Source organism: Marmota flaviventris, chromosome 1, assembly GCF_047511675.1.
Source record: "Marmota flaviventris isolate mMarFla1 chromosome 1, mMarFla1.hap1, whole genome shotgun sequence".
Taxonomy (NCBI): Eukaryota; Metazoa; Chordata; class Mammalia; order Rodentia; family Sciuridae; genus Marmota; species Marmota flaviventris.
In genome coordinates this window covers 96,591,285-96,619,080 of record NC_092498.1, presented here as the reverse complement: position 1 = coordinate 96,619,080, position 27,796 = coordinate 96,591,285, and the positions used below count along the sequence as shown (strand labels likewise).

Genomic DNA, 27,796 nt, shown 5'->3' with positions numbered 1-27,796 from the left:
TTCTTATAATCCATGGTTGAATTCATAGAAAGATGACCCTCCAGTTGCTGAATCATCTAGAGAATCAGAAATAATATCATCTAGGTCTTTTGCCAGATACTCTGAAGGTAAATATACATCATGGTTTTACATGCATCATGGAAAGAGATGGAGTCAATTTCCCTCTAATCTCTCCCTGTCTCTTAAGCTACATTGAGAAGAGTAAAATTTACACAGTGGCTATTAACAAGATAGATATTTGGGAAACCATGTAACCCAACAAACAATCTAAGACATTGCAATGTATATCTAAGAAGAGATAATATGAAACTGGAGAGAGGACAGATAGCTGTATTTAATATTTGGAAGATTTTTCTTGTGTGAGAATAGACAAATTATTCTGCACACCATTAGTTGGTGAATAGAAGTAAGAAGTAGGTATAGACTGCATCATTTTATAAAATGAGCCCCGAGTGATTATGTAATGAATGACTTATTAATGAACAGGAACATAACAGTTAAAAATACTGAGTGGAGAATTTTCAAAGCATGGAACTTAATTGACTTCCTCTATCTCATTAAAATCAACAGTCCATGTGCAGTTAAAACCTCAGGCAAATTTCCAAATATTTACTGCAACCTATCAGTGAGTGTTATGAAGTACCCATTCATGAGGGGATGATGTTTGATTTTTCCAGCTGTGATTGGCAGGGCACCCTGTGTTATGCTTCCCATTATGCAGCATTGACATCTAAAGTCAATGTTATAAAAAGACCCTGCTTTTCACCAACCCAGGCAGGCTTACAGCTGTGAGCAGTTATTGTAAAATGTAGTTTAGATTCCATCTTGGCAGTTGTGCACGAGCAGCTAAGCAGATTTTTAATGCAGGATGCCAAATGATTTTCAAATTGGGATTATTATTGAATCTTAAAAAAAAATGTATAATAAGTTGTTTTCTTCACTGCCGAAATTCAGTGCACAATGGGAAATATCAAGAACTTTTATTTAAATTTATTATTTAAAGTAAGTTTAATATTAATTAAATTTACTTATTATTTAATTAAATTTATTACTGGATGGTTACATAAGAATTGTATCATGTTTCAAAGCTAATGTGTACGAATTCTACCCTCGCGAGATTTGTATTTTTCCCCCAAGTTTCCCAAATATCATATAGGAAAACAAATAGGATTGATCTATTTTTCTACCATGAAAACATTATGTGTCACAATGAGTGATGGCCTTTAAAATAGTCACTTCTACCCTGCTAAGTTATCCTCTGTAATTGACTTGTCAGTTACAAGAGAAAATGAGTCACATTATTTACTTCATTTCTTGTTCTGGAACAAAAATAAAATTACTCTTCCTCCTGATTCCCAGACTTTGAAGTAATTGAATTCCATCCCTTTCAAAATTTAGATTCATCTTCCAAAAGTCAAGATTTGCTACTTGGAAGACATTAAAGGTGTTCCCATGCCAGAAGGCAGGTTCCATAAAGCAGGGCTTTGTAGGAATTGCTTATAGTCGCATGGGCCATTGCCTCTAGGGTCGTGCCACCTGTGAAGGTGACCATTAGATGTTTGTTCAAAATAATGATTTTTATCACCTTAACAGCACTCAGTGCCTTCTGTACCTTGATGAAGGACTTCACTGTGCCCTGCCTGGGCTATATCATGCATCTTTAAGCAACTCTGGCTATGCCACAAAGCTTTTCACTGTCAACACCAGTTGGAAGTGGTAGGTGTGGGTAAAATAAAAGTGATTGAAAGTGGCTCAACAAGATTAAATGTCCCAACCCACCTATCACCAGATATGAAGGGGCTGCATAGGCATAGCAGAGTGACAGATGGTCATTGACTCAACGAGTCTGTCAGAGACATAGCAAGAGTGATTAGAAGGGCACTAACCACACTCATGAGCAGGGTGGGGTCAGGTGAGGCAGGTGATGGTCCTAGAAATAGAAGACACTTAATCCTGAGAGTAAGTGGCCTTCTTAAAATTTGAGTTTGTCTCACTTGTCTCACTCACCTTCTGTTGCTAGTTGTAGGTCTGATTTCTAATCTAAGTCATCTATTCCACAGATTTGTTGAACAATTCTGGACAAGTTAGAGATTCCTCTGATGCAACTCCAAATTCTCTTTAAGTAAAATGAGGACAGTCTCTGCCACATCTATATGTAGGCTGCTGTGAGGATCCATGGGATGTGAAACATAAACATATGCATTATTGTTTTTGCTTCTTCCTACTATTTCAAATTCTAATGGTTTTAAATGTGTATTCTCCATTAATAGTTCTTATTACTAGACTAGCCAGGCGTAACTGGACCCCTGGGGAGAGTTTTTAAAAGGACAATTATCTAGGCCTGGTCTCAGATTAACTAAAATAGACTCTTAGTCTGGGACTCAGGAATCAGAATATTTTATACTATTTGTCCATTAACTATACCTGTTTATGTAACTTATTTTTCTAGTGGTTACTCTACCTTGCCATGTTTAACTTTATATATTTTATACCACTTCATGCCACATCTACGAACCTTACAATACATACTTCTAGTTCACCTGCCTCTTTGTGCTACTATTTGAATTTTTTTTTCTTGCCTGGGGATTGAACCCAGGGACACTTAACTACTGAGCTACATCCATAGCCATTTTTATTTTGTATTTTGAGACAAGGTCTTGCTAAATTGCTTTAGGGCCTTGCTAAATTGCAGAGGCTGGCCTTGAACTTGCAATCCTCCTACTTTAGCCTCCAAAGCCCCTGGGATTATAGGAATGGGCCACATTCCTATTTGTGCTACTATTTGAATACATTTTGTTTTACATGTGTTATGAACCCCACAATGCATTTTTTTTCTGTTTTTTACTCTGAATGACCAATGACCTATTCAAAAAATTATAAGAGAAGATAATATCATGTATTTATCTTGATTTTTAATCTTTCTCGTACTCATTTCATTGTGTATCTCCACTTAGATTAAAATTCTCTTTCTTAAGATGATACAATGTTTTTTTTTTTTTTTTAAAAAAAAACACAATACCTTTATTCTGTTTATTTTTTTTAAATATGGTGCTGAGGATTGAACCCAGTGCCTAATATGTGCTAGGCAAGCACTCTACCACATGGCAATAGATTCTCTCCATTTTTGTTCATCTGAAAATATTATTTATTTTACTTTCATCTTTGATATTTTTATTGGGTATTGAATTCTGTGTTGGTAGATATAATTTTATTTTTTTTTATTTTTCAGTATTTTAAAGATGTTCCATTGTGTTCTACCTTTCATAGTTCCTGAAGATTAGCCTGCTGTGATTTTTACCTTTAAACTTTGGTTTTTTGTTTGTTTATGATCCCTTTTGGGGCATTCTCTGAGTTTCTTAGACCAGTACTTTGATGTCATTATTTTATAAAATTCTTAGCCATTATCTCTTCAAATATTTCTTCTGACTCTTCCTCTCATCTCTTCAATCACATTATGTTAGATTACTTATATTGTATTATTGATCCTGTGTGCTCAGTTCCCTGTGGGCTTTTCCCTTTCAACTTTATTTTTTTGTGTGTTTAATGGGAATAATTTATCTTCATAGTTGCATCATTTCTTTGTTCAGCTATTTTGAGTCTAGCTATGGATTCATTGAAGAAATTTTCCTGATATCATTTTAACATTTTTCAAGCATTTACATTTGCCTGTTAAAATTTCCATGTCTGGGCTGAAAATCTGTTTATGTATGTTGTCTACTTTTTCCAATTAGATATTTTAACATATCAGTCACAGTTATTTTAAAATTCCTGCTTGTTACTGTCATCATCTAGGTAATTTATGAACCTAATTGTTTACTGTTGTATATGTTTTCTTTTGTTTTATAGTTTTCAATTGTATAGACATTATGTTTGGGATAGTAAAGACTGAAGTAATATTTATGCCTAGAAACAGGCAAGTCCTTTTGTTAGTCCATTTGTGTGTGGCATGGAATTGATCTAATCAGGACCTGAATTGGACTTGGTTCTTGTTGTTGCTGTTGTTATTTTCAGTACATTATGGCTTGCAGACTTTTCTAAAAATTGACTGCTAATGCTGTGTGCTTATTTATATTCAAGATTTATGGCATTTTCACTCTTGAGTCAAAATCTGATTTTTACTTATTCTCTGACCCAAATATATTGGGTCCTTGGGTGTGGAGGGTTTTTTTCAGTGCTTTTGTTCTGTTCCCTATTGGAGTCAAGTTTTCCTTATATGTTTATACTATATTTCCTGTACTTGACCTTTCTCCGTGGTTGGCAGCTATTGCTCATTTGGCCATTTTCCTTCTCCTTCTCCTTCTCCTTATCCCAGGGACTGAACCCAGAGGTGCTCAACCACTGAGCTGGCTCCACAGCCATTTTAAATTTTGAGACAGGGTCTCCCTAAGTTGCTTAGGGTCTTGCTAAATTGTTGAGGCTAACCTTATCTTAGTGAACTTCCTGTCTCAGCTGCCCCAGACTCTGGGATCACAGGATTGCACCATCTGTAATCCAAAGTAAAGCAGTTTGTCTTGTAATCATGGTTAGTCTTGAGCTGGAGTCTCCCTTCCTTCCTCAAGTGGAGCAGACCATGTTTATTGTAGGAGTCAAGACTTGGGCCCAGGAAGTTTTATTCTCCTTCCCTATGTGTTGAGATATTTTTCTTTTACTCTTGTGCATATAGTAATTATATTGGCCTATATCAAAAAGCTAGAGGTTTTCTATCCCTCTCTCTTGGCTAGGTTGACTTTGCCTTTCTGCTTCTTCCTTAGAAATAGAGGTCTTTACCTGGCCTGTGGGCAGGAAGGTTTTGAATTTCCTCCTCTAGCAGCTTAAAGATTTTTCTTGGTAAGAGAAAATGGTCCTTGGACGCATTTTTATACCTATCCCTTAGCAGCCATAGATCACCCAGCTCATTCTTACCTGCAGTGCAAGGAAGTGTCTTGCCTCAATTTTCTCATAACATCCAATGGAAGCCTATGGGAACAAGCTTGCCCATTAAGGCAGTTTCCCCTGTGTGTAGAACACCAGCTGTTCCAAAGTGCCACATCAGCTCAGGTGATTTAATGAATAAAGGATTGTGATATGCTTGTAGGAAAGAGGAGTCCTTAGGAAGTAAATCTATTTTATAGAATTTCTTTTATGTTATGTATGTAATTAAGATTATAACACCAAATCCAACATAGTTTTCCACTCTCTTCAAACGGGAACATTTTAAGATTTAGAGTAGAGGCTAATGGGAGCAAAGATTTACCTGCTCCTCCTAACAATTCTGGAAGTTTCTGGATCTTTGATAGCAACCTATGCCTTTAGCTCTTCACGGCTAACCTAGTTATTATCAGAAGGGAGAAATTTACCTAATGGTCTCCACACAAAGCATGGGAGGCTGTAGTCTGATTTCCAGGGTTCTTTATCTACTGAAATTACCCCTCACCTTGATTTCCATTCAGAGTCCTCAGCTGCTCTGGACAAGGAAAGTGTTTTGGTGTTTGGCAAAGGGAGACTATGACCATGTATCTTTTCTCAGTGCTGTATTTCCTGTTGGCAGAATCGCATTGCTAAGCGCAGCAGAAAACTGGTGGACTATGACAGTGCCCGCCACCACCTAGAAGCCCTGCAGAGCTCCAAAAGGAAGGATGAGAGCCGGATCTCTAAGGTAGGGATAAATTCCATGGTTGATATTACTCTCCATGTCTTATGACTTGTAGTAGCTCTGCTTTAAACTTAAACATGGTGCTACAGGCTTCTTTTTGTTATTGTTTAATAAGTTTTTATGTTATTGTAGAGTTCATATGGGTAAGACAGACTCCCACATTCTGATCCCAATAAACTTTGTCCCCTTGCAAGTATCGCAAGATCAAAGAAAGTGTGTCTGCACTTCTTTCTATGGTGTGATCTATGATCCATGCTGAAATGTAGATTCAGATGGGAAACCAAGCATGAAATATTCAGATGTAGCTCATGATTGAGAATGCAGACATATGCTAAATTTCCATGACATTACTTTTCTTTTAGAAATCCATTTCAGTAGCTTTTATCATGTATGTCTATAATTTACAGATGGCAGCTACTGATGTCACCTATAGGTGACACTATAGACCACTGCCTTTGATTCCAGTCTTGCCTTTTCTCATCTGCCTACAGACAGCTTCCTGAATGGTCTTTCTACATAATTATATATGTTTCTCTACTGCTTATATCTTTTAATGATTCTCATTACCTGTAGGAAAAATTCTAAATCCCTTAGTATGGCATGCAAGACTTTCACAAATTGGTTATAAATTACCTGCCTGTCCTTATTGACTTTCAAGTCTTGCCCCATCCTCTTCTCCTTTCATGCACACACCCTCAGCAGAGCCTATGCAACCTACATTCAGTTCCTTGGCAGCCATAATTTCAGTTGTCTTCACAGAGGCTTCATAGATACCAGGCACCCTGTTCAACACTTCACCTGCTTCACCTTTCCTTCATACCCACCACAGACATTAAGGTGCAGAAAGGTAAAGGAGTCTGACAAATTCTCATGTTCATTAAGCTAGATTACCATTCAAAGGACCACCACCTTTATGTATTGTGATGTGTACCTGACCCACTTCTTTAGCAGATTCTGATTCTTAATATTCAGTTAAAATATCACCTTCTCTCTATGTAATGTTTTCTCTTCCCTGTACCACCTTTCCTATAGAATGCCCCATAATGGATAATAAGTCCCTCTTGGAAATACACTGCATTGTTTAGGCTTCTCACTGGACTGGGACTATCTTGGGGGAGTATCCATGCCCACTATCCAGAGCAAAGCTGTTTACTAGACATGTAGTTTAGTTAAAAAGTTTTTGTAGAAAAATAAAACTACAATTTTTTAAAAAAATGAAAAATTGCAAAGAAACTTCAGGAGTAGCCATTGTAATCAATCCAGTTTCCTGTTTAATGAGTCTTAATATTCCATGTTTCATTAAAAAAATGGTGTAGAATTTAGCCAAATGTCTCTTTTTTTCCAAAATCTTTCCAGGATGCCATAAGGCTGTTCCTAGTTTATACTAAATGATTCTGTTCTGTATAGAAATGGCTTGTTTTTCTTTTTAAATGTAAACCATGTTATGTATAATTTCTAGGCAGAAGAGGAATTTCAAAAAGCACAGAAAGTGTTTGAGGAGTTTAATGTTGACTTACAAGAAGAGTTACCATCATTATGGTCAAGGTAAAAATGTTTCTGAACATGCTACACCTGCCCCTATTAGAAAATCAAGAACAGTAAATATCCCTTATGTTGTCCTTATTGTCTGTGCTGCTTCAGTACTATCCAGTGAAGTGTTCTATACGTGCATAGTCTAGTATAGACATGTGGCTACTGAGCCCGTGGAATATGGCTAGTATGAATGAGGAACTGAATTTCAACTCAAATTTATTTTAATTTGCTTAAAAATTTGAACAACCAGATGTGTTTAGCTGCTGATATATTGCATGACACTGTTTTAGACCTTGATGTATTTCTCAGATAAAGACCCACATCTCCATTAGAGGCATTAGGGGAGCTTAAATGTTTCCCTTTTAGCTATTCAGGGAACTTCCTTATTCTAAGAGCTTGTCTAATCTTCTGGCTTGATGCTAACCCCTGTACTTTCAGCCCTGACCTGTTAACATGAATTCCATTTCTGTTTCAGGCACTAAATATTCTTCTTATTTACTGGTGCTCTTCATTTATCATGACATAAAGTGCCTTTTCCATAGTTTGTTCTATTTTTTCTACTCTTTAGTAGAACCAACAATTTGCTGGGTGAAGTGAGGTCTCATGTTTCTTGGTTTCCATCAGCACCCTCATGATACCATCCCTAATAAATAGAATTGTGCTTGCATGACATATTGATTTAAGTCAAATCCTCTAGCTTTCCCCCACATGGTTGCCATAAAGAAAATGTGTCAGTCACTTTTTGCATCACTGTAATCAAAAGATCCAACAAGAACGACTTAGAGGAGGAAAAGTTTATTTTGGCCTATTGTTCCAGAGGTTCAGTCCATCCTCAGCTGAGTCCATTGCTCTGGGCCCAAGTGAGGCAGAACATCATGGCACAAATGTGGGACAGAAGTACACTGCTCCATTCAGGGCAGCTAGGAAGCAGAGAGGGGGTTTGGGGAAGGGCCACAGGGAAGATGAACCCTTCCAGGGCATATTCCCCTCCTCCAGCGATGCCCCACCTTCCTACAGTCACCACACAATCAGTTCACTCAGACTACAGTGGATTGATTAGGTTACTGCTCTCATAATTCAATCATTTCACCTCCAAACATTTCTCCATTAACACAGGGACTTTTTTGGGATACCTCTTATCCAAACCATAGCATCTTCCTATAGACAAAATTCTATTTAGGTAGAGCTTTCTACCTAACCTCCAAAACCATAGTTATTTTGATGATCTTGGTTGAACTTTGTCTATTTCCAGGGTCATCCTTAATGCTCTCAAATTTTGGCTGATAAAAGACAGTATTAACTTTTGAACTACTGAAATAGCTACATTAAATTATATCTACTTTACTGTAAACCTAGCCTGTAGGAAATATCTCCCTCAATGTTCAGCCATTACTCAATGTTAAGCATATGCAATTATCTCATTGTTCATCTGAATTTATTCATTCTTTCAACATAACTTCTCTTTTTTGGTACTGCCATTCCTGGGTTCTCCAGCCTGCTATCTTTGAAGCTGTTAACTTTGGAAAATTAAATGACAACCAAAGGAAACAATCTATCATTTTTCATTGTACTTATGTTCTTTTCCCAGCTGTATTGTTCAACTGTAAAATTGAAGTTAGCACTTCAAATCTTCTGTGCCTCCATGGTGAAATGCATAGGACACACAGTAATGAACATGTTTGAAATCTTGCATTAAGGTGTTCATACCCTTTAGAATGTTGGGTGGAATGTTCAGTATGTATCTGCTAGGTTCAGTTGAGATACAGTATTGTTCAAGTCCTGCATTTCCTTATTTATAGTCTGCCTAGTTGTTCTAGTCATTACTAAAACTGAGGCATTAAGGTCTCCAACTATTATTTGGCCTATTTCTCTGTTTAATTCTATCTATTTTTGCTTCATGTATTTTGGGGCTATATTCTTAACTGTATATGTATTTATAATTGGTGTGATTTCTTAATTATTTTATCTGTATGTCTATTTTTTCTCTTTACATTACATTGAATCTATTTTGGCATATATTACTATAGCCTTGTGGTATCTGAGGGGACAGAACATTTTTGTTATGGTGTTGTGGTAGGAGTGAAGTGCTACTATCCTTTTATAGCTCTTTGCATGGTCCATCTTTTCCAGTCTTTTACTTTCAGCCTATTTGCATCTTTGAATATAAAATATGCCTCTTGTGAACAGTTGGATCATTGGGGTGTGTGTGTGTATGTGTGTATGTGTGTGTGTGTGTGTGTGTGTGCTGTTACCCATTTTCCTAACCTCTGCCTTTTGATTGGTGTACTTAGTCCATTTACCATTAATGTAGATACAGATAAAATAGCATTTATGTCTTCCATTTTGATAACTGCTTTCTGGATGTCCCATGTCTTTTTTCTTATTTTACTCCTCCATTATTGCCATGCATGAAAAACTGTTTCAAAATTTTTGGCATGTAAAGGAGAAGAGAAATGAACTATGAGTTGGAGGGCAATGTGGGTTCAGTTTCAAAAGAAAAAAATACTAGAGTAGATTTGTATGTTTTAAAGGAATTTATAATTCATAGGGGATGAAAGAGAAGTATTACAAAGAAAGAAGGACTCCAAAAAGAATGGTTGTTACATTTTTTAAAAAAATGAATAAAGCCAGTGTTTGGTGGAAAGGATATTCTAGATTGAAGAGGAACATTAATAAAGGCATGGGATTTAAGCATATCTGTGGGTTCATGGAACACTAATTAGTTTAACATAGCATGAAATCAGAGTGAGAGTATCCAGGAGAGGCTTGTGGTGAGAAAGCAGGAGAGAGGCAGAGGCCAGATTCAGTTGTCATTCATTCCTCTGATATTTACTGACCATCCATTATGTGCCAAATTCTCTTTTAAATACCACAGTTTCTACCCTGGAAGTGTTTTCTTAAAGCTTACTTTGAAGGATGGAGAAAGGCAGTTACCAAGAAAATAAATAAAAAACAATATGTATCAGGCAATAAGTTCAATGCAGAAAATAAAACAAGTTAATTTAATACAAAGTGACATAGTACATAGTTTGAGTGGGTAAGGAGGGCATCTCTCCAAGACAAAAGCAATATATAAAGAAAAGGAAGCTTTAGAAAAATGCTGAATTTGAATAATCATTAGGAAGTCCAAATCATATATTTATTAAGGTAAGTCTGGAGCTCAAAAAGAGGATTGGGAGTCCAGATGGTAATGATGCTCTAAAAGTTGATCAGATAGATAGTAAGACAGATCATATGGCAAGGTGGCAAGGTGAGGGTCAAAGACAGAAACTTTGAGAGTACCAATGTGTAAGGGATGTGCAGAAGAGGAGACTGCAGAAAAACCTAACAAGAAATAATCAGAGAAGCACCAGGAGTTCTGAAGAGCGGTATCATAAAAAGGTAAGAAAGGAGAGAATATTTAAAATGAGTAAGTGCCAAGAATATCATATGTAGAAAGATTAAGCAGGTATATCACCTCTGGTGAACTTCTAGAGATGTTTCAGTGTTGCCTCTGATGAATTTCTAATGTAGTTTCAGGAGCTAAATTACAGGCATTGGAGACTTTGGGAAGTGAGAAAGCAGTGACAATGAATCTTGACTACAATGGACAGGAGGATTAGTGATGGCAGATATTGAGAGTTTGATGGGGCAAGGGAAACCTGTGAAAAATAGCTCTTATCATTTTGAGAAGATGGTGGTGGAAGTGGCAGAGGTGGGATGGTACTGAATATATGTGGGACACTAGGGGATAAGGATAAGAAGTGAGGGTGTTGAGAGAACTAGCCTGAGAGCATTGGGGTCTATGCCACAGGGCAAAGCTTGATAAAGCAGGAGTTGGACCTGAGCAGGGGCTAGAGCTGGAAGAAAATGAGCATTGATTTCACAAATGTTAACAGAAAGGTCAGCAGGTGGATGGAAATGAAGGCATGAGGAATCCCATGGGCTAGAAAATTAGGTTAGTAAGTGTATCACTGGATTGCCCCATTTCAGAGGTGGAGCAGTTGGGAATGATGGCAAAAGCAAGGATGCGCCATGGTCATGGCAGGATGTGTACTTGGGATGTTGAAGTCATGAGCTGGGGCCTTGTGTTTGGGGTAAGCAGTCACATGGATTTTGAGATCTGCTGTGTTAGTGTTAGGATTGGGTGAAGGAGAAAGTAGGAATCCATGACACACACCCTTGTGCTCAGTGAGTGGATTGGGAGGGAGAGTTAGGAGGATGTCAGTGAGCTGTGAAGAGGTTTAGTACATAGATCATAAATTTCAGCAGCAGGAGTTTGAGGAGAGTTTGGAGAAAATGCCTCTTCCTCCCACTCCATCTCCATGGTAAATGGGAGAGCAGAGAAGGCTCCTTCCATTGAGGGGGTCCCAAGGAAGCCCTGATATCCACCTCTGGGAAAGGATGGTTTCTCTTTGGGCATTGTAGAGGGAGAGTGTTCTGGCTTGAAAACTGAGGCTGTGATAAGCTCAGCTGTCAAATTTTCCCACTGGATCCAAGGAAAAGGAAATATCTAATAAAGAAATCAAGTCAATTTTGACAGCTAATCACAAAGGGCCCAGTGATGCCACAGAGAAGTCCTTTGTGGACCTGGTAGTGTCTCAGTCCCTTGTTGATGAAGAACTTATGAAATAAGTCTTTCAAGCAGGTAATATCGAAATCCAGAGTCTGGTACTCTTGTGTATGTATATTTCACTGCTGGTGACACTAGTCTTTTGTAAACCAGAAGTTTCAGTGAAACAGATGCCAAGTTTATTATTCCTTGGATTTTTCATTCATTCATTCATTCATTCATCCATCCACCCATTCATCTGTGGATTATTCACTACTAAGTACCAGGTGCTCTATTAGGTGCTGGGGCCATGTTAATGACCTAATCAAAAACAATCCCTATTTTGAGAGAGTCTCTGATTTCATAAATTAGAGAAAATCACTATATGATAAATTGCTTCACAAATATTGAATATAAATATAAATAAATCATACTAGTTAACTTCTAAATTCTACAAAGAAACACTGTATTAGAAAAACATAGATACTAGTTTAGTTATTTTAAATAAAGCATTTCTGTTGTTGTACCAATTAATTTTCTAAATAATAATTGATAAAACAACATAAGTTATGCTGTATATTAGGAAACAAAATTTAAGCATAGAGGAATCGGATTTATATTTTGCTAAATGTATCCACATTCCAACACTTAATAGAAAAGTCCTTGAGAATGATTAAAAAGCTAGAAATATGAATTGGGGATTCACAAAAGGAGAAAAATTAATGGTCAATAGATAAAAAAGTGTTATTCTTAATTATAGGAATATAAGTACAAAAGCTGGTGAGATGTCAACTTTTAGGTAACAAATTTATAAAGATTGCATACCATTGGGTACCTTATATATAAGGTCATATTCAAAGTCGAGGGTGTATAAATGGCCCAGCCTGGTGGGAACAGTTTGACAGATCAAAATTCTGTTGTCCATTTATTTCACCAGAATGTACATGCAAGAAACATATTCCAATAAAATTATAAAATTGTGCACAAAGTTTAAATCATAGGTATTCATCAGGGCTTTGTTTATCACAATAAAAAGAAACAACTGTAGTTTCTATCAACTTTCTATCAACAATATTTTCTCTCCCATCTGTACTTAACCTTTTACTTAAATCCAACCTATCCTTTTGGGCAGCCTATTTGACCTCTGCAGCAGATGTTTGCAGCTGGCACAGGGCCTGTTACTCCCTCTCCTCTTGGTTTCTTTAGCTGTTTGTTATATCCACTTATTTTTGACATATAGTGGGACATGAATATTTGGGGTACTTAACCCTCATGTATGGTTTTGTAATTTCTGTATTTCTCTTTCAATATATTCCTATTGTGTGAAAAGAGTGTATGTCCATTAATAAGCCCCTCTGGGTGCTTCACCAACTATACTGTAAGTTCATGAAGCCTACCACTGTACATGCTCCCAGAGCTTGATAAGTCCTTTGATGAGGGATTGAAGGGGGAAAGGTGTCAAGAACATAGTCTTAGTTGATTGGAGTTCTAGGCTGGGTCACAGATTATCAACTCAAAGTGCCCCAGGAAGATTTCTTGGCAAGAGTACAATGAGTACTCTTTGCTCAGTTTTCCAACAAACTGCCATGTTGGTTAGTGTCCTCAAATCCAGGTACAATCCCTCTTCTTTCCTCTATCTGAAACATGTTGGCCAGACGTGGTGGTGCATGTCTGTAATCCTAGCAGCTTTAGAGGCTGAGGCAGGAAGATTGCAAGTTCTAAGCCAGCTTCAGCAACTTAGCAAGGCTCTAAGTAACTTAGTGACACTCTGTCTCTACAAACAAACAAACAAACAACAACAACAAAAAAAAACAACGAGCTGGGGATGTGGCTTGTGGCTTAGTTGTAGCACCACTTGACTCACTCCCTAGTACCAAAAAAAAAAAAAAAGTGTCTGAAACATGTCTAAGCACTGCCCATGCCTGTAAATAAACATGCTTTGTGGGTTGGCAAGGGCCCCTACCCTAAAGAACCTTCTACCTTACTAGACTGTCATTCTCCACCTCTGGTCTGACATTTCTGAGTACTTAACTATTTCCTGAACACACTGTGCCAGTATTTTCCTTATTAATATATGCCTATATGCATTTATATATACATGTATGTAAATATCTATAGTTGTGTTTGGTATCTGTGGGGAACAGGTTCCAGGACCCTCTGCAGATATGAAAATCCACGTATGCTCAAGTATGTTATATAAAATGGCATTGTTTGTATATAACCTACATATTTCCTCCCATATATGTTAAATCATCTCTAGATTATGTATGATTCCTAATACAATTACTATATATATACATATATAAATGTGTATATATATATATTTGCTATGCTATATTTTTTAGGGAACAAAGAATCATCTGTATATATTCAGTGCAAGTGGATTTTGTAATATTTTTAATCTGTGGTTCAATCAGAGGTTGCAGAATCCATGGATATAGACAGCCAACTGTATATAGTCACATATATATGATTAAGTCTGTGATTTGAAATAAGTTAAAAGAAAAATATGAAATCAGGGTCACACAATGATTGTGGGTATAAGAAACTAAGATTAAGTAGGAATTTAAGGTACAGTATTAGTCACAAAAGAAGAAATTCTTTTGGTGGGATGGATTTACCACCCAATTATTAATTAGTTTCTGAATGTCTAAGTTGAACTTCAAGCTTTTATTTTGTTTAAAATCGTAAACAATGTAATTTAAGCACAGGATTTGGTGGAATATCAAAATCCTTGCTAAACAGCATTTCTTTCAAGCTGTCCATGTTTTTTTTTTTCTATTGCATTTTCTTCCTTTTGTTTTCAAATACTCATTCCTCACATATTAATGATATGACTTTGACCATTTATTCTTTCTTTGCCTTAGTTTTCCTGGTCAATGGTGATCACTGCCTTAGGACATAGTTAGGAAAATTAAGTGAGGCAGCATATAAAATTACCTAGGTGGCAACTGTTTCTCTTGGCTCTGATAAGGAGGGAGCCTTTATCCTCCTCAGCTTATGGACATCCTACTCACAGCAAGGTGTGACTCAATCACAAGAGTTTCATTATTTTCTGTCCTTTTATCTCATTATCTATATAAGATGGGTGCCTACTGTATATAGGCACATTTTATTACCCAGCTACATTATAAAATCTTTCAATATAACTTGGTCCACTATTAGATCTACCTATGAATTTGGTACCAAAGTCCTTACTAATTCAGGATTGAGATTTAGAATCTAATTAAATAGTAAGGCTATTGGGGTTCATATTAAGAATGTCATTGAAACAAAAATGTACATTAATTAAAGTATTAATTTTGTCAGATGTATTCAGTAGGATTGAGTTAATTAACATAGAGTCCAAAGATTCCTTATTTAGAGACAGGGGTATCCTGGGGAAATGGGGCTGAATCCACATCTGGCTGATACACTTACTGTTAGGGTCCTAAAAATGAGAACCAGGGGACTTTGCTTATGTTCCAGGATATTCCCCCAATGGTTTTCCGTCATAAACACATTTGAAACATTGCTGATATGCAGCTTATGATTTTATTTGTTCAATAATAGTATGCTCTTACTTTTGCTGAACAATTAGGATTAATTTATGGGTTTTGTTATTTCCCATTACACAGAGTTGGGAGTACAAATATATAATACTGATATTAGACCATTAAATCTTTTTAATTTATTGTTTTTAGATATATATGACAGTAGAGTGTTTTGTTTTGTTTTTGCTACCAGGGATTGAACTCAGGGGCACTTGACCACTGAGCCACATCTCCAGCCCTATTTTGTATTTTATTTAGAGACAGGGTTTCACTGAGTTGCTTAGTACCTTACCATTGAACTCGTGATTCTTCTGCCTCAGCCTCCTGAGCCACTGGCATTATAGGTGTGCACCACTGTGCCCTGCTAATAGAGTATATTTTGTCATATTATACATACATGGAGTACAATGCATTCTAAAACTATTATGTTTTATAAAAATAAAAAAATAACCTTGATCTTGATATTGTCAAGACTTATGCCTCAAATACAAACAAATTCTCAGGATGGTGGTCCAAAAGTGTTGTCTCTGTATCAGAGACATCAGCATCTCCTAGAAATTTGTTGGAAGTGGACATTCTCAGTCTCCACCCGCTGTTGAATCAGAAGCAAATGCTCCAAGTGTTTCTGATGCACACTGAAGTTTGAAAGCCACTGTCCTGAGGTTGTAACTGAACTTCAGAGGAGGCCATGCTGGGTACCAAAAATGGTTTTTTGTTTATTAACAGATGAGGTAAGGTTGGGAATGCATTAAGTATTTTTATTTCATCCAGTGTTACTCAAAATAAGAACACCTGGTTTTCATATGTTTCATTGCCATTGTAAATATGATTTTTGCTAACTACTCTCTCCTTCTCTTATCTCTCTTTGTATTTCCACATGGTAGACGAGTTGGATTTTATGTTAATACTTTCAAAAATGTCTCCAGCCTTGAGGCCAAGTTTCACAAAGAAATTGCAGTGGTGAGTAATGATAATTATTTTTACAAATGGAATGCAAAGTAAAGGAAGGGTTTCTTGTGGCAGTGTGTTATTACTCTGTAATGTTTGCAGTTGTTTGTAGTGACCACATAGTTCTTTACACTTTTGAAGATTTTATTACAGCCTCACAGTCTCTTTTTCCTTTTCGGTGAGCTTATGAAGTTGGAATGTCAAGTGCTACTTTAAGATGATGAAAAAAGGGTCTCAATATATTCAGAGAGCAGTTCTGTTCTTGACTGATATTTTCTTAGCTCAACAGGGTAGTTATGTGACTATTTCTAATAGAATAAGTTTAAATGGTAAGCTTTTGTTATCTGCTCTGTAAAATGGTGAAAAAGTATGTTTTGATATTTTACATCTATTTATGTTTAGTTTGTTTGAGTTTTGATGTGGATTTTAAAGTGGAGCCATAGGCAGAATTTCAGTGGTCCTGAGACCACCCTAACTCTCATAAGATTCTTAGTTTCTCAATAGATAATGTTTTTCCCCTGGGAAAATATCCTGGGTTTGCACAAGGATAATGTTCAGCTAATAGACAAGTGGCTTCTGTCCCCTTAGCTCTGCCACAAATTGTATGAAGTGATGACAAAATTGGGCGACCAGCACGCTGACAAGGCCTTCACCATCCAAGGAGCTCCCAGGTAGGCCATTGTTCAGAGCTGAGTTCTTGTCTGTACCTTCATCATGCTACTTGTTGAAATTTCTGCAGTCTGTAGACCAGCATGTTATCAGAGTCTGAAAGGAGTCTTGCTATGAAGAGGCTAATTCTCACCTCATTTCTCTGCTTTTACACTTACTTCTGGTCTTTGGCTGCCCCATGAGGGTTCTTATTGTCACAGAAGAAATTACTAGCTGCCTCTCTGCTTAATATAGGCCCTGAGAGCAATTGAAATAAATAAATAATCTACTTGCCCACTCATTACTTTTTCTGAAAGAGAAAGGAATTGTCCAAACTCCTGACACCTACTACTGATTCTTATCATTGGTGCTGACATCTATGATGAATGCATTTTGGGAAAGGAAAGAAGTAGGCTAGGCCTCAGCTTTTCATACTCTGCTGTGACTGATCTGGCAAACACTGTTCTGTTATTTCATTGCACATAGTTATTGTTTGTATGCCAGGTTTGGATTCACACTAACTCTCTCCTGTGATTTTATTTTTTTTAATTGATTTTATTTTTTTTAAATACACAACAGTGGAATGCACTACAATTCTTATTACACATATAGAGCACAACTTTTCATGTCTTTGTATATAAAGTATGTTCACACTAATTCATGTATTTATACATATACTTTGGTTTTTTTTTGCATTACAATTCTTGTTACACTTATATATCACAATTTTTCATATCTCTGTTTGTATATAAAGAATGTTGATACCTGATTTGTGTCTTAAAACATGTACTTTGAATAATGATGTCCATTACACTCTACCGTCCTTGCTAATCCCCTGCCTCCTCCCTTTCCCTCCCACCCCTCTGCTCTATCTAGAATTCATCTATTCCTCCCATGCTCCCCCTCCCTACCCCACTATGAGTCAGCCTCCTTATATCAGAGAAAGCATTCACATTTGTTTTTTGGGGATTGGCTAACTTCACCTAGCATTATCTTCTCCAATGCCATCCATTTACATGCAAATACCATGATTTTATTCTCTTTTATTGCTGAGTAAAATTCCATTGTGTATATATGCCACATTTTTTTTTTTATCCATTCATCCACTGAAGGGCATCTAGGTTGGCTCCACAGTTTAGCTATTGTAAATTGTGCTGCTATAATCATTGATGTGGCTGTGTCCCAGTAATATGCTGTTTTTAAGTCCTTTGGGTATAGTCTGAGGAGAGGGATAGCTGGGTTAAATGGGGGCTCTATTCCCAGATTTCCAAGGAATCTCCATAGTGCTTTCCATATTGGCTGCACCAATTTGCAGTCCCACCAGCAATGTATGAGCGTTCCTTTTTTTCATCCTTCTCAGGCACTGGCTACTCAGAGAATGCAGATTAGCAAGTCTTAGACTAGAAGTCGGAAGATCCTGCTTTTAGTTTTATGATTCTGCTGTTATCTTGTTTTTCTTTCTTTGAGTAAATCCAGTAAACTCTCAGCCTAAATATTTCATTTATTTTAAAATCATTGGACAAAATATGATACCACTGACTGAAATAGTTTCTAAGGTAAAATGCAGTCCTGACATTCTATGTTTGCAATTTTAATATCAATCAGTGCAAACAATCATACAGTTGCATTTTTGGAAATACACATAGTCATACACAAACATCTACATATGCCAGTGTCTGGATTCCTCTGGAGATAACTAGTTTTCTCATTTTCTATTCTTGAATTCAAAATTTTGGTGCCTGCTAAAGCTGCTATCCCAAGTTCTCTAAGGGAAAGAACATTGCCTAAAGGGACATATGAAAAGGGCAGAGTTAATGTTTAAATATGGTGATTACAATATTGGGTTAGAAACAAAGGAAGAATTAGAATAGGACTATCAAAATGACTTTTGGATATTTTAAAATTAAGTATATTAAAAATATTTAAGGCTTGCTTCCTTAAATGGAAATGAGAGAAACAATTCATGGAAAATTTCAGTGTTGCTGAATCAGATAAAGTAAGGAGAAAGTGGGGTCATGACCACTTAACAAATGTTCCTTTCATTTTTTTCCAACATTCCTCTACAGAATGAGGTGGTGAGTGAACTCGGTGGAATCTCTTTGGAGCCTAGACTGGGGCTGTGTTTCCCATCAGAAGCCATGATTGTTGGCAGGTGGCCCCAATCATGTGGCATGTCTATTCTCTAAAGGCCCTTAAATATGTAGACCATGCTGTTGTGTTTGTGCTTGTTAATTTTAGGGTACAGATTCTGTTCCTTCTAGCTGGTAGACTTTAGAAATTCTTAGAGTAAGATGTGTCCTGATCTTCTTCATTGCATTTAGCTGTTTCTAAGCATCTGGCTTGGTTCCAGGAACATGGTAGGTTCTCAACAAACATCACTGAATCTTGCCCATCACATGGTTTGTTTGCACATTTCAGGGTGTCTGAGTTGAGTCACTGTTTTATAAGGTGTAGAGAGAAATTATTACTGAATTTATTTTCAAATGTTATCAGAAAGCATACTTCTACAAAAGGTTTATTAATACTCTCTTAAGGTGCCTTTGAATATGAACTTTATCATTTTATGCATAGTTATTTTTATAGACTTTGATATGCCAAAATTCTTTTGGAGGTATAAAGTGAAACTGGTTAAATTAACTCAGCTGATGTTTGGAAGAATCTTTAGTCTGTTTAATATAGTGAAAATAACAAGAGGTTTGCATTACTAAGACCTGAATTCAGAATCACTATATTGCTGAGAGCTTTTAGGTTATTTTTTTTCAACCTTCTGCGCCCCACTTTCCTTATCTGTAAAGTGGGGCAATAGCGCGTAGCTGTTTTGAAGATAAGAAATAATATATGCATTGGGTCTGGCTAAGAGTGGACAGTTAATGGTACCAGTTATCACCATTCTGTTACTAATAACCAGAATAACCCTGGAAGTGGGGAGTAGGATACCAGTACCTGTTAAGTTTCAGGAGTTCCCTGGCATGGAGAATCTCTGATCAAATGAGACCTGTTTCTCAGAAGGACCCTTGTTTAACCCCCGGTGTTCATCCAGTGATTCAGGTCCTCTCCGCATTGCAAAGACACCATCACCACCGGAGGAGGCTTCACCCTTGCCAAGCCCCACAGCCAGTCCCAATCATACACTAGCGCCTGCGTCCCCTGTACCAGCACGGCCCAGGTCGCCTTCACAGGTAGGAGACCACACACACTGGGGGATAAAACTCATGTGAGGTGACCCCATGGCTCATTCTCTGGTGCTGGGCCATTAAGAGATGTTTCCAACTAGGAAAACTGAGCTGTGAGCCTGTAGGCATTGTAATTACCACTGAGAAATCCAGTTCTCTTGTTTGACTTTTATATTTCTTCCCATGCTTTATGTTTTAACCTCTTGAGACTTCTTGCCACATTCTCATCTTCCTCGGGTTAGCTTGTACTTTTCTTCTATCCTATCTCGCTCTCAGAAGCCTACCTTTCATGGGCTAGGGATGTGGCTTAGTGGTAGAACACTTGCCCAGCATGCATGAGGACTTGAGGTTGAGGCCAAGTACTGCAAAAAAGAAAAGAAAAGAAAAAAAAAAGAATTATTATTTTTTTTTTCAAAGGTTCATTTAATCCTACCTTCCTCATTCTTTTTAATGCTTTAGGTTGTACTTGGGGCAAGTACTGCCAAGAAAAGCAGTTAAGTTTATGTATCATTTCACACTTTTGTATTACTCACAGTTTATTGTGCATGAGTAGCCACTTAATAAAACTGCGTGGACCAAATGATTGAAAGAAACAGTAAGGGCCCGTTGAAAGTAACCAAATGGGAAAATTATCATCTTTATGTTTCCTACTTTGGGTGAAAATAAAAGGCCTATAGGAAAATTTGAATTCCCAGCCCAGTTCAAGTGTTCATGAATATGGTTAAAACCAACGAAAGTCATAAGAAGGTATTTACAACTGATCTTCAGTTCTTATTTCAAAATCCTGGAGCAGAAAGTGAAATGGAAACCGCCTATAGTTGATCTCAGTGATTCTAATAAAAAGCTTGCTTGGTTTTAGTTTTGAAACTCTAAGTTATTGTTAAAATGAGAAATCATTTTCAGTTTAGATCACAGAAGATGTTGGCTTAGTTTAAACCTTGCGGGCCCTGTATCCCTGCATAGAGTGTTTGTGTTGAGATGAACAGACTCTCACAGCCTGGGTTTTTCTTACTGGACCATAGTGTGTCAGTGCCCAGAGAGCCATCGGAGACATCCTGCATTCTTTACTTCAATTAATTAGGCCTATATCTATATCCAGGTCCAAGTTTCCATTTGAGATTAATTTTTCCATCAAGTTCTGTTCCTGTGACATTTCTGCCTGTCTTGCTTGTCCTATTTGGCTGCTTTAATGTTTATATTCAATGTTTCTAGACAAGAAAAGGACCTCCTGTCCCACCTCTGCCTAAAGTCACCCCAACAAAGGATCTGCAGCAGGAGAATATCATCAACTTCTTTGAGGACAACTTTGTTCCCGAAATCAGTGTGACAACACCTTCCCAGGTGAGTGCCTGTACAGAGCTGGCATGCCCATGAAAGTATCATGGTGGAGGGACTCTCAGAGGTCAGCTCTAGAACAAGTGGCAGACAATATAATCAGCAATATGAATTTACTTGTCATGTTGGTTTGTTTTAATTACTTTGTATGCCTAAAGCTTTCTTATAAGGGAAATGTACACTATATGAATGTTCTCGTTTTTTATACTAAGAACATTGTACTTATTATAGAAAATTAGAAAAATATTGAAAAAACAGGAAGAATTTTCATAATCACTAAAATCATGTCACTGTGCTATACCCACTAATGTACTTTGGACCATTTTAGTCTTTCCTCCACCCTGAGTATTGTATTGTTATATAATCTTGATTGCTACTTATATATATTGAGCATGTTTTTATGTCACAGTAATGTCTTTGCAGAAATTTATTTAAGCCTACTATTCTATCATTGGATATACCAACCCCTAATTGTTGGCCACAGGTGGCTTCCAATTTTTCTATTACTTCCCCAGCATTTCAGTGAATATCTGTATATAAACTAATTTATATTTGTGTCTTCTATTATTTCTTTTATAATGACTCCTAGTAGAGAATAGGAAAATAAAATTAGAAGACTGAATAATTTTAAGTCTTCTGCCATTCAGCTTCTATCATCTCTATGACTCAGCAAATGGGAATATTAGGGTTCACACTGTTTGGAAAGATGCCTGGGTATACATGTCCCAAGTATAGCTATCTGAAGACCTGTCCCTACTATATTTACATTTTGTTAGAGGTGCTAACAATAATACTATAATTACCAAGTACATCAATAATAATGCTATGTTTAATATCCCAGTTTTAGTCACCTCTCAGGTATAGTAGCAATAACAGGAAGGTCAGAAAGTTGAACTCAGGAGTGATGCAGTAGAAAAATCATTATTTATTATCCCTTTTAAGGCATTTGTCAATGGGTGCATTGGTTTCTGAGATGTGGTTTCCTTCTTAGGTTGTTTGTACAGGATGCTGAATTTGATGAGCTAACTAGAGTTTGCAGTGTGGTTTAGCAGCTCCTTTGAGAGGGGGAATTGTATGTTGACTGATGCATGGGCAAATTCTATCTGTAGACATACAGATGCCTCCAGGGATGGCTATGCTAGGGCACATGATCTTACCCAGCTCTTGCCATTTGCTCTGACACCAAGCTTTAGCAGATTTGATTTCTAAGTTGTACTGTCCCCTTTTCTTTGCTACTCTTCTCTTTTGCTACATGATTTTCACATTGAGAATGCTTTAGGGGAATTATGCTCTTACGCAGGTACTTTTACTTGGACCCTCCAGGAGCATCCTCTCAATTCCATCACTAGTAGAGATGGTGGTCCTCTTGAAGCCTGTGCACTCAGTAATGACATCTGCATTTAGGAGATGAGGCAACTGAAGTGGCAAGAACATGACACACAGACTAGTTCTGAAGTGATGATGAGGTTCAGAGTGTTCTTTCTTTTTAAATGTTTTTTTTTTTTTTTTTTTTTTTTTTTGAGGTTTACAGGCACCTAGATAAGGACCCTTGATGGGTAGGAGAAAAAAAACAACTCAAAGCACTTTTGAAAATTACAAATGCCTAGAGAGGTTCCTAAGTACTTCTGGGAACATTAACTTTTGCTTTTATTGCTGCATGACAGTGACAAAAAAAGTTAAAGAGTTGGGGAAGGGAGAGGAAGTATCTTTCCAAATGGAAACATCCATTCTCCAGCTACTGCTCCTATCAGGACACAAATCACTGGTGAAACCGCCCCCTCTGAGCTTTGCTAGCACTTTGTGACAGACCCTGGGACACCTCTCTACCAGCACTGGTTGCTGGTTGCTGACCAAATTTGAAAAAAAAAAAAAAAAAAACCTTCCAGAGACATTGTTATGGGGTTGCATTTGAGGATTCTACATTTGAGTGTTGAAACATTTTCTTTAAATATGGGAAGGAGATATAAGGAGACAGAAAGGGTTTTCTGTCATTTTTTCTGAATCTGCAAAGGAACTCAGCTCCAGCAGTTGGACCCCGGGCTACAATGTGAAGTGTTTCCATTGACTAAATGACACTCATCTCATGTCAAGATGTAAAGAGAGGAAGCAAAGCAGGATTTGCATTTCAGTCTCCTTTCTGGCTTATTTAGTGAGATAATCTAGCTTTATTTAAGAATATGCCGACCCTGTCTTTTCCTGAAGTGTTTTAACAATCTCCTTAGTGGCTTGTTCATAACTTAGTGGCTTGTTTATAACTATAAATAGCCATTTTATGTTGTTTAAGCCAATCCAGCAGACTTCCTGATTCATCAGGTCTGGAGTGGGGTCAGGAGCTTACATTTTTAACAAGCTTTCTATTGGTGTTGATGCCGCTGGTCTTGGGACCCCACTGTGGGAACCACAGTGGTTTTAGGTAATCAGGATTTCTCATGGTACAAATCTGTGGTAGAATTTCCTCATTCACAAACTATCACAGTGAATTAACAGATTTCTTCCAACTAATCCAAGTGTACATTTGATTGTCCATTTATATCTATAATATTAAAACATAGTATGACTAAAAATGTTACTTATTTAGGACGGTTGGATACATCTATGTGCTTAAACTATTAGATGTGTTGTTCACACTAAATGCCAAGCTACATGTTATAAGTGAATGGATTGCATTATCTTGATATAATGTGTCTGGCAGTATACTGATGAATGGGTAAAAGGGAATAAATAGCAATCAATGTGTGGAGAAAATGAGTTGCTAACCACAAAGAAGTACCAAGAACTAGAAAGCTGAGAGGTATCTGAAAAGGGTTTACCCAGATAACATTCATATTCAATGATCCCTTTAAGTTTTATTTTAATTTTAATTTTTTCTAATTGAATTGCCCTACATTTAGAAGATGAGTTTATATCTCCAGTTTGCTATTTTTATCAAGAACTTAATGGAGAAAAAAAAGTATTTGTGTTAATCCTGCTGTTTGCTCCAAATGTAATGGTTGAAGTGCACCCAGTCTGGGGATAGCTCACTCTAAGTGTCAGCGTGTCATCTTCACACCACCCAGTGTCATCACACAGTGATTCTCTCAGTGTGTCCTGGTATTGAAAATAGAGATCTATCAGGCCTACAGAGCCCTCTAATGGCCCACACCTTAACTATATCATGGGATTTTTCTCTAGGAAAAGTCTTTACTGAATCATAAGGAGATGCCCAGTTGTCAGACCAAAAAGCTTATCTTGCATTTATGGTTCATTGTTTACAAAAATAGACCTTTCAGAGAACCAACGTATCCTGTCCTCTTCTGCCCTCCAAGGAACAAAAATAGAAAAAGTCTTCTATATGTGGTCCCAGCATTATTCTTCTAAAATAGCACTTTTAAAAAATGTGTTCTTGAGGAATATTGATCTCATTGGATGCTGTGAAAAAGCGGGTGCTGGGGGGGGGGCTGCATCCACATTTGCTTTTTCATAATGCATGTCAGCATGTTCAAGACTCTGGGAAGTTCTGCAACAAAAGAAGCTCCATTTAACTTCATTTAAGCCAGAGTTTCTCAAACAATCTCCCTACCCCCCATCCAAAATACCTTGCTCCTGAGAAATAAATGTTTGGTGAAATATTTTAGGAAATGAAAATTTAAAAGATCTTATATATCTGGAAACCAAATCTATGGATATAAACAAGATTTTTTAACAAGAGATCCATAAAAAATAAAGCAATCATGTACACACAAATGCAAGATTTTCTGTTTTTTCTTTAAAAAATGTTTGAACTACATTTTATCCCAGATTGATGACTTGACTTTCAATCGAAATGTGTTCTCCCCTCTCTCCAAGGTCTTTCTAAAGGATTGTGGTCCTGAGCAAGTATTTTTTCCATATTAATAATTTGAGTCACTTGAAATGAGCATATCATCAACATTCTGGTACCCAGTCTTATGGGATTCTATAAGTGAAATGCCATCCAGCCTGGGGGAGCAGTCTACTCACCAATCATCCTCCTGAAAACAGACCTGGCCCCCATACTCTGGGACAAGTTCAAAAATATGAGCCCCAGAATTCCTGGGGCTTATGATCAAATCTATATATAGAATAGGTTTGGACAGTACCCCAAGAGGAGATATGTAGATCCTGTCCAATGCATGTCTTAATGCAAACTTGTGTGGTCCTGACCAGACAGGATTGACAGCCACAACTGGTCTCAACTACCAGAGAAGGACTTAGAAAATTTTAAGAAATGTGCTTAAAAGCATGGGTCCTCTCAGATGCAGGGTCAGAGGTGGGTCTCTCCAAGTCTAGGAGTACCTTTTTCTGTACAGTGGCAGAGAGGAAGAAGAAATGTCTGTTTTAGAATATTTTTTTCCATAGCAGAAAATCCCAGAAATTTTTCCTAATTTTTTTTCCCAGTAATAATGTTGCATATCTTCTCTCTTTGATATGGTTTTCCCTTTTACAAATCCAGAGGGATTTATCCTTTGAGCATTCAAGCTTATTCTTCCAAGCCTACTCATGGCTCCTGTGGAGATGTCTGTTATCCTGTCAGACAAGACATGAGCATAGTCTTTCAGCCCTCTGAGTGTTGAGACCAATTTAATACCATTCATTTTCCACACGTATCTCTGTTTTGCAGCCCAGTACTGCATCTTTCCTTTTAAGTTTATAAAATCATCCAATTTTTCCTAGCCAATTAAATTGAAATAGGTTTTCAACTGGCAAAATCAGTGCATGAAATGGCCTCCTTTTTCTCTGCAATCCTGATGAAACCTGCTTGTAATTATGGACATACACATCACTCACTTGCTGGGTGTTTGCAACCTTGTTTTAAGTAGTACATTGGCTCTCTTTTCAATGTAGGATACTTTTGGACCAGTTGCTTCTTCTTTTACTTGCTGTTTTTCAAAATAAACATGTTAACATTATTTTAAGAGAGAAAGAATTATTAAGATGGAATTTGTAAGGGAGAAAAATTGCAGTGTGTTTCAAGCCCAAATTTAGTCAGTTTATCACCCTGGTGGATCATCAATGTCATTAAGCTTAGTTATGTCCTTGAGCAGACATAACTAAGCAGTGCAGTTTATTTATCATATAATATTATGAAAATATTTTTAAATGATTATATTATTTAGCTTTATAATCATCTAAGCTTCTCAGACTCCAAAGATTCTAATAAAATATCTGTGGTCCTTGAATATACTATATGTAAGGTCTACATAATTTAACATTGACATTGATTCTGGGATTTATGTCATTATCCCTTACTTATCAGATGAGCAAACACATATGATTTTTCTGCCATACCATGGTGCTCTGAGGGCAGTCATGGGAAGCAGAATGTCACAGGGTGCCAGCATTTTAAGCACCTGAAGAATAGCAGATATGAGGCATCCAGTAAATGATCAAATTTATTTAACTGCCTCTCTCTTTAGTGTCCAGGATGCATGTATTCCAGAGCTTGTTTGGGTTTCAGTATTTGTAAATTCTTTAGGTGGTTATGCATCAGTGATATTAATAAATACCAAGAGGTAGTAGTAGGAGGGTCTTCATGGAACCAGTTTAATCCACTGGTCATAACAGAAACTCATTCAAAGTATAGGCCCACTCCATCTTTCTGCTCTCTTTATTCTCAATACTATCAACTTTTACACTCTTAGTCATAGTGTGTATAAAACCCATGAGGTACTGCACTAAGAATGACTTTGCAGTTGACTAACTTGTTCCATAAAAATAACAAAACAACAAAAAACTAGAAAAGCATTTCCCTAGAAAAGTTGAGTTTATTGTGTGTCCAATCATTAGGGCATTGCAGGATTCTTTAAATGGGGGTAGGCATTAAAAGCAAATGTGATGGGAGAGCAACTGGTAAGTCTAGATTGTGAATAGAAAGATCTGCACTGTACCATTCTTTTCATTCCATGTCTGGCAAACATGGAGCTAATACGTGACAACATTATTTTAAATGATTGAAAGATGTTCCATTCTAAGGTTGCAAATATAAGATGCTTGAACCTTGTCAATATACTATAGTTAATATTATTATTCATGTGAACTGTAATTCTCCATCTATAGCAATCTTGTCATAGGCTTCCAACCATGAAGTTGAAATTCCCCAGGCTGCTGCTTCATCATACTCATTCACAAAATGCTAAAACTTGATTCATTGTTAGAAATTATAAATTATTTTATTACTCTTAAATGAAAAGAATTTATATCACATGAAAAATAAATCCTAATAGGCCACCTTGCTCCTAAAAGGTCCTTTATCCTTTCCACATTAAGCTGCCTATTTGACCTCTTTGAGGAGTTCAAATGTCTAACAGAATACCTGAGAAATAGTGTTTAATGAAACACATATCTTAAAATATGTTTAATGAAAGAATATGAGATCAAGAATTTCTGTACATAGTACCTATTGCCTCCTAATACTACTTATTATGAGTTAAGAAATTACTATGTGAGCAGCTTTGGGGCTGATTTG

At 36.9% G+C, this 27,796-nt stretch overlaps 1 protein-coding gene across 2 annotated transcripts in view; it reads left to right on the top strand.

Moving 5' to 3' along the window:
* The window catches only part of Amph (amphiphysin), a 213,050-nt gene that overhangs the window by 132,335 nt on the left and 52,919 nt on the right, over positions 1-27,796 (top strand). For both annotated transcript variants that reach the window (XM_027939668.2, XM_027939671.2), the window contains exons 6-11: positions 5,528-5,635; positions 7,092-7,177; positions 16,114-16,189; positions 16,766-16,848; positions 19,866-20,004; positions 21,211-21,339. In XM_027939668.2, the coding sequence (XP_027795469.1) occupies positions 5,528-5,635; positions 7,092-7,177; positions 16,114-16,189; positions 16,766-16,848; positions 19,866-20,004; positions 21,211-21,339 (621 nt within the window). The remainder of the gene's footprint in view (positions 1-5,527; positions 5,636-7,091; positions 7,178-16,113; positions 16,190-16,765; positions 16,849-19,865; positions 20,005-21,210; positions 21,340-27,796) is intronic.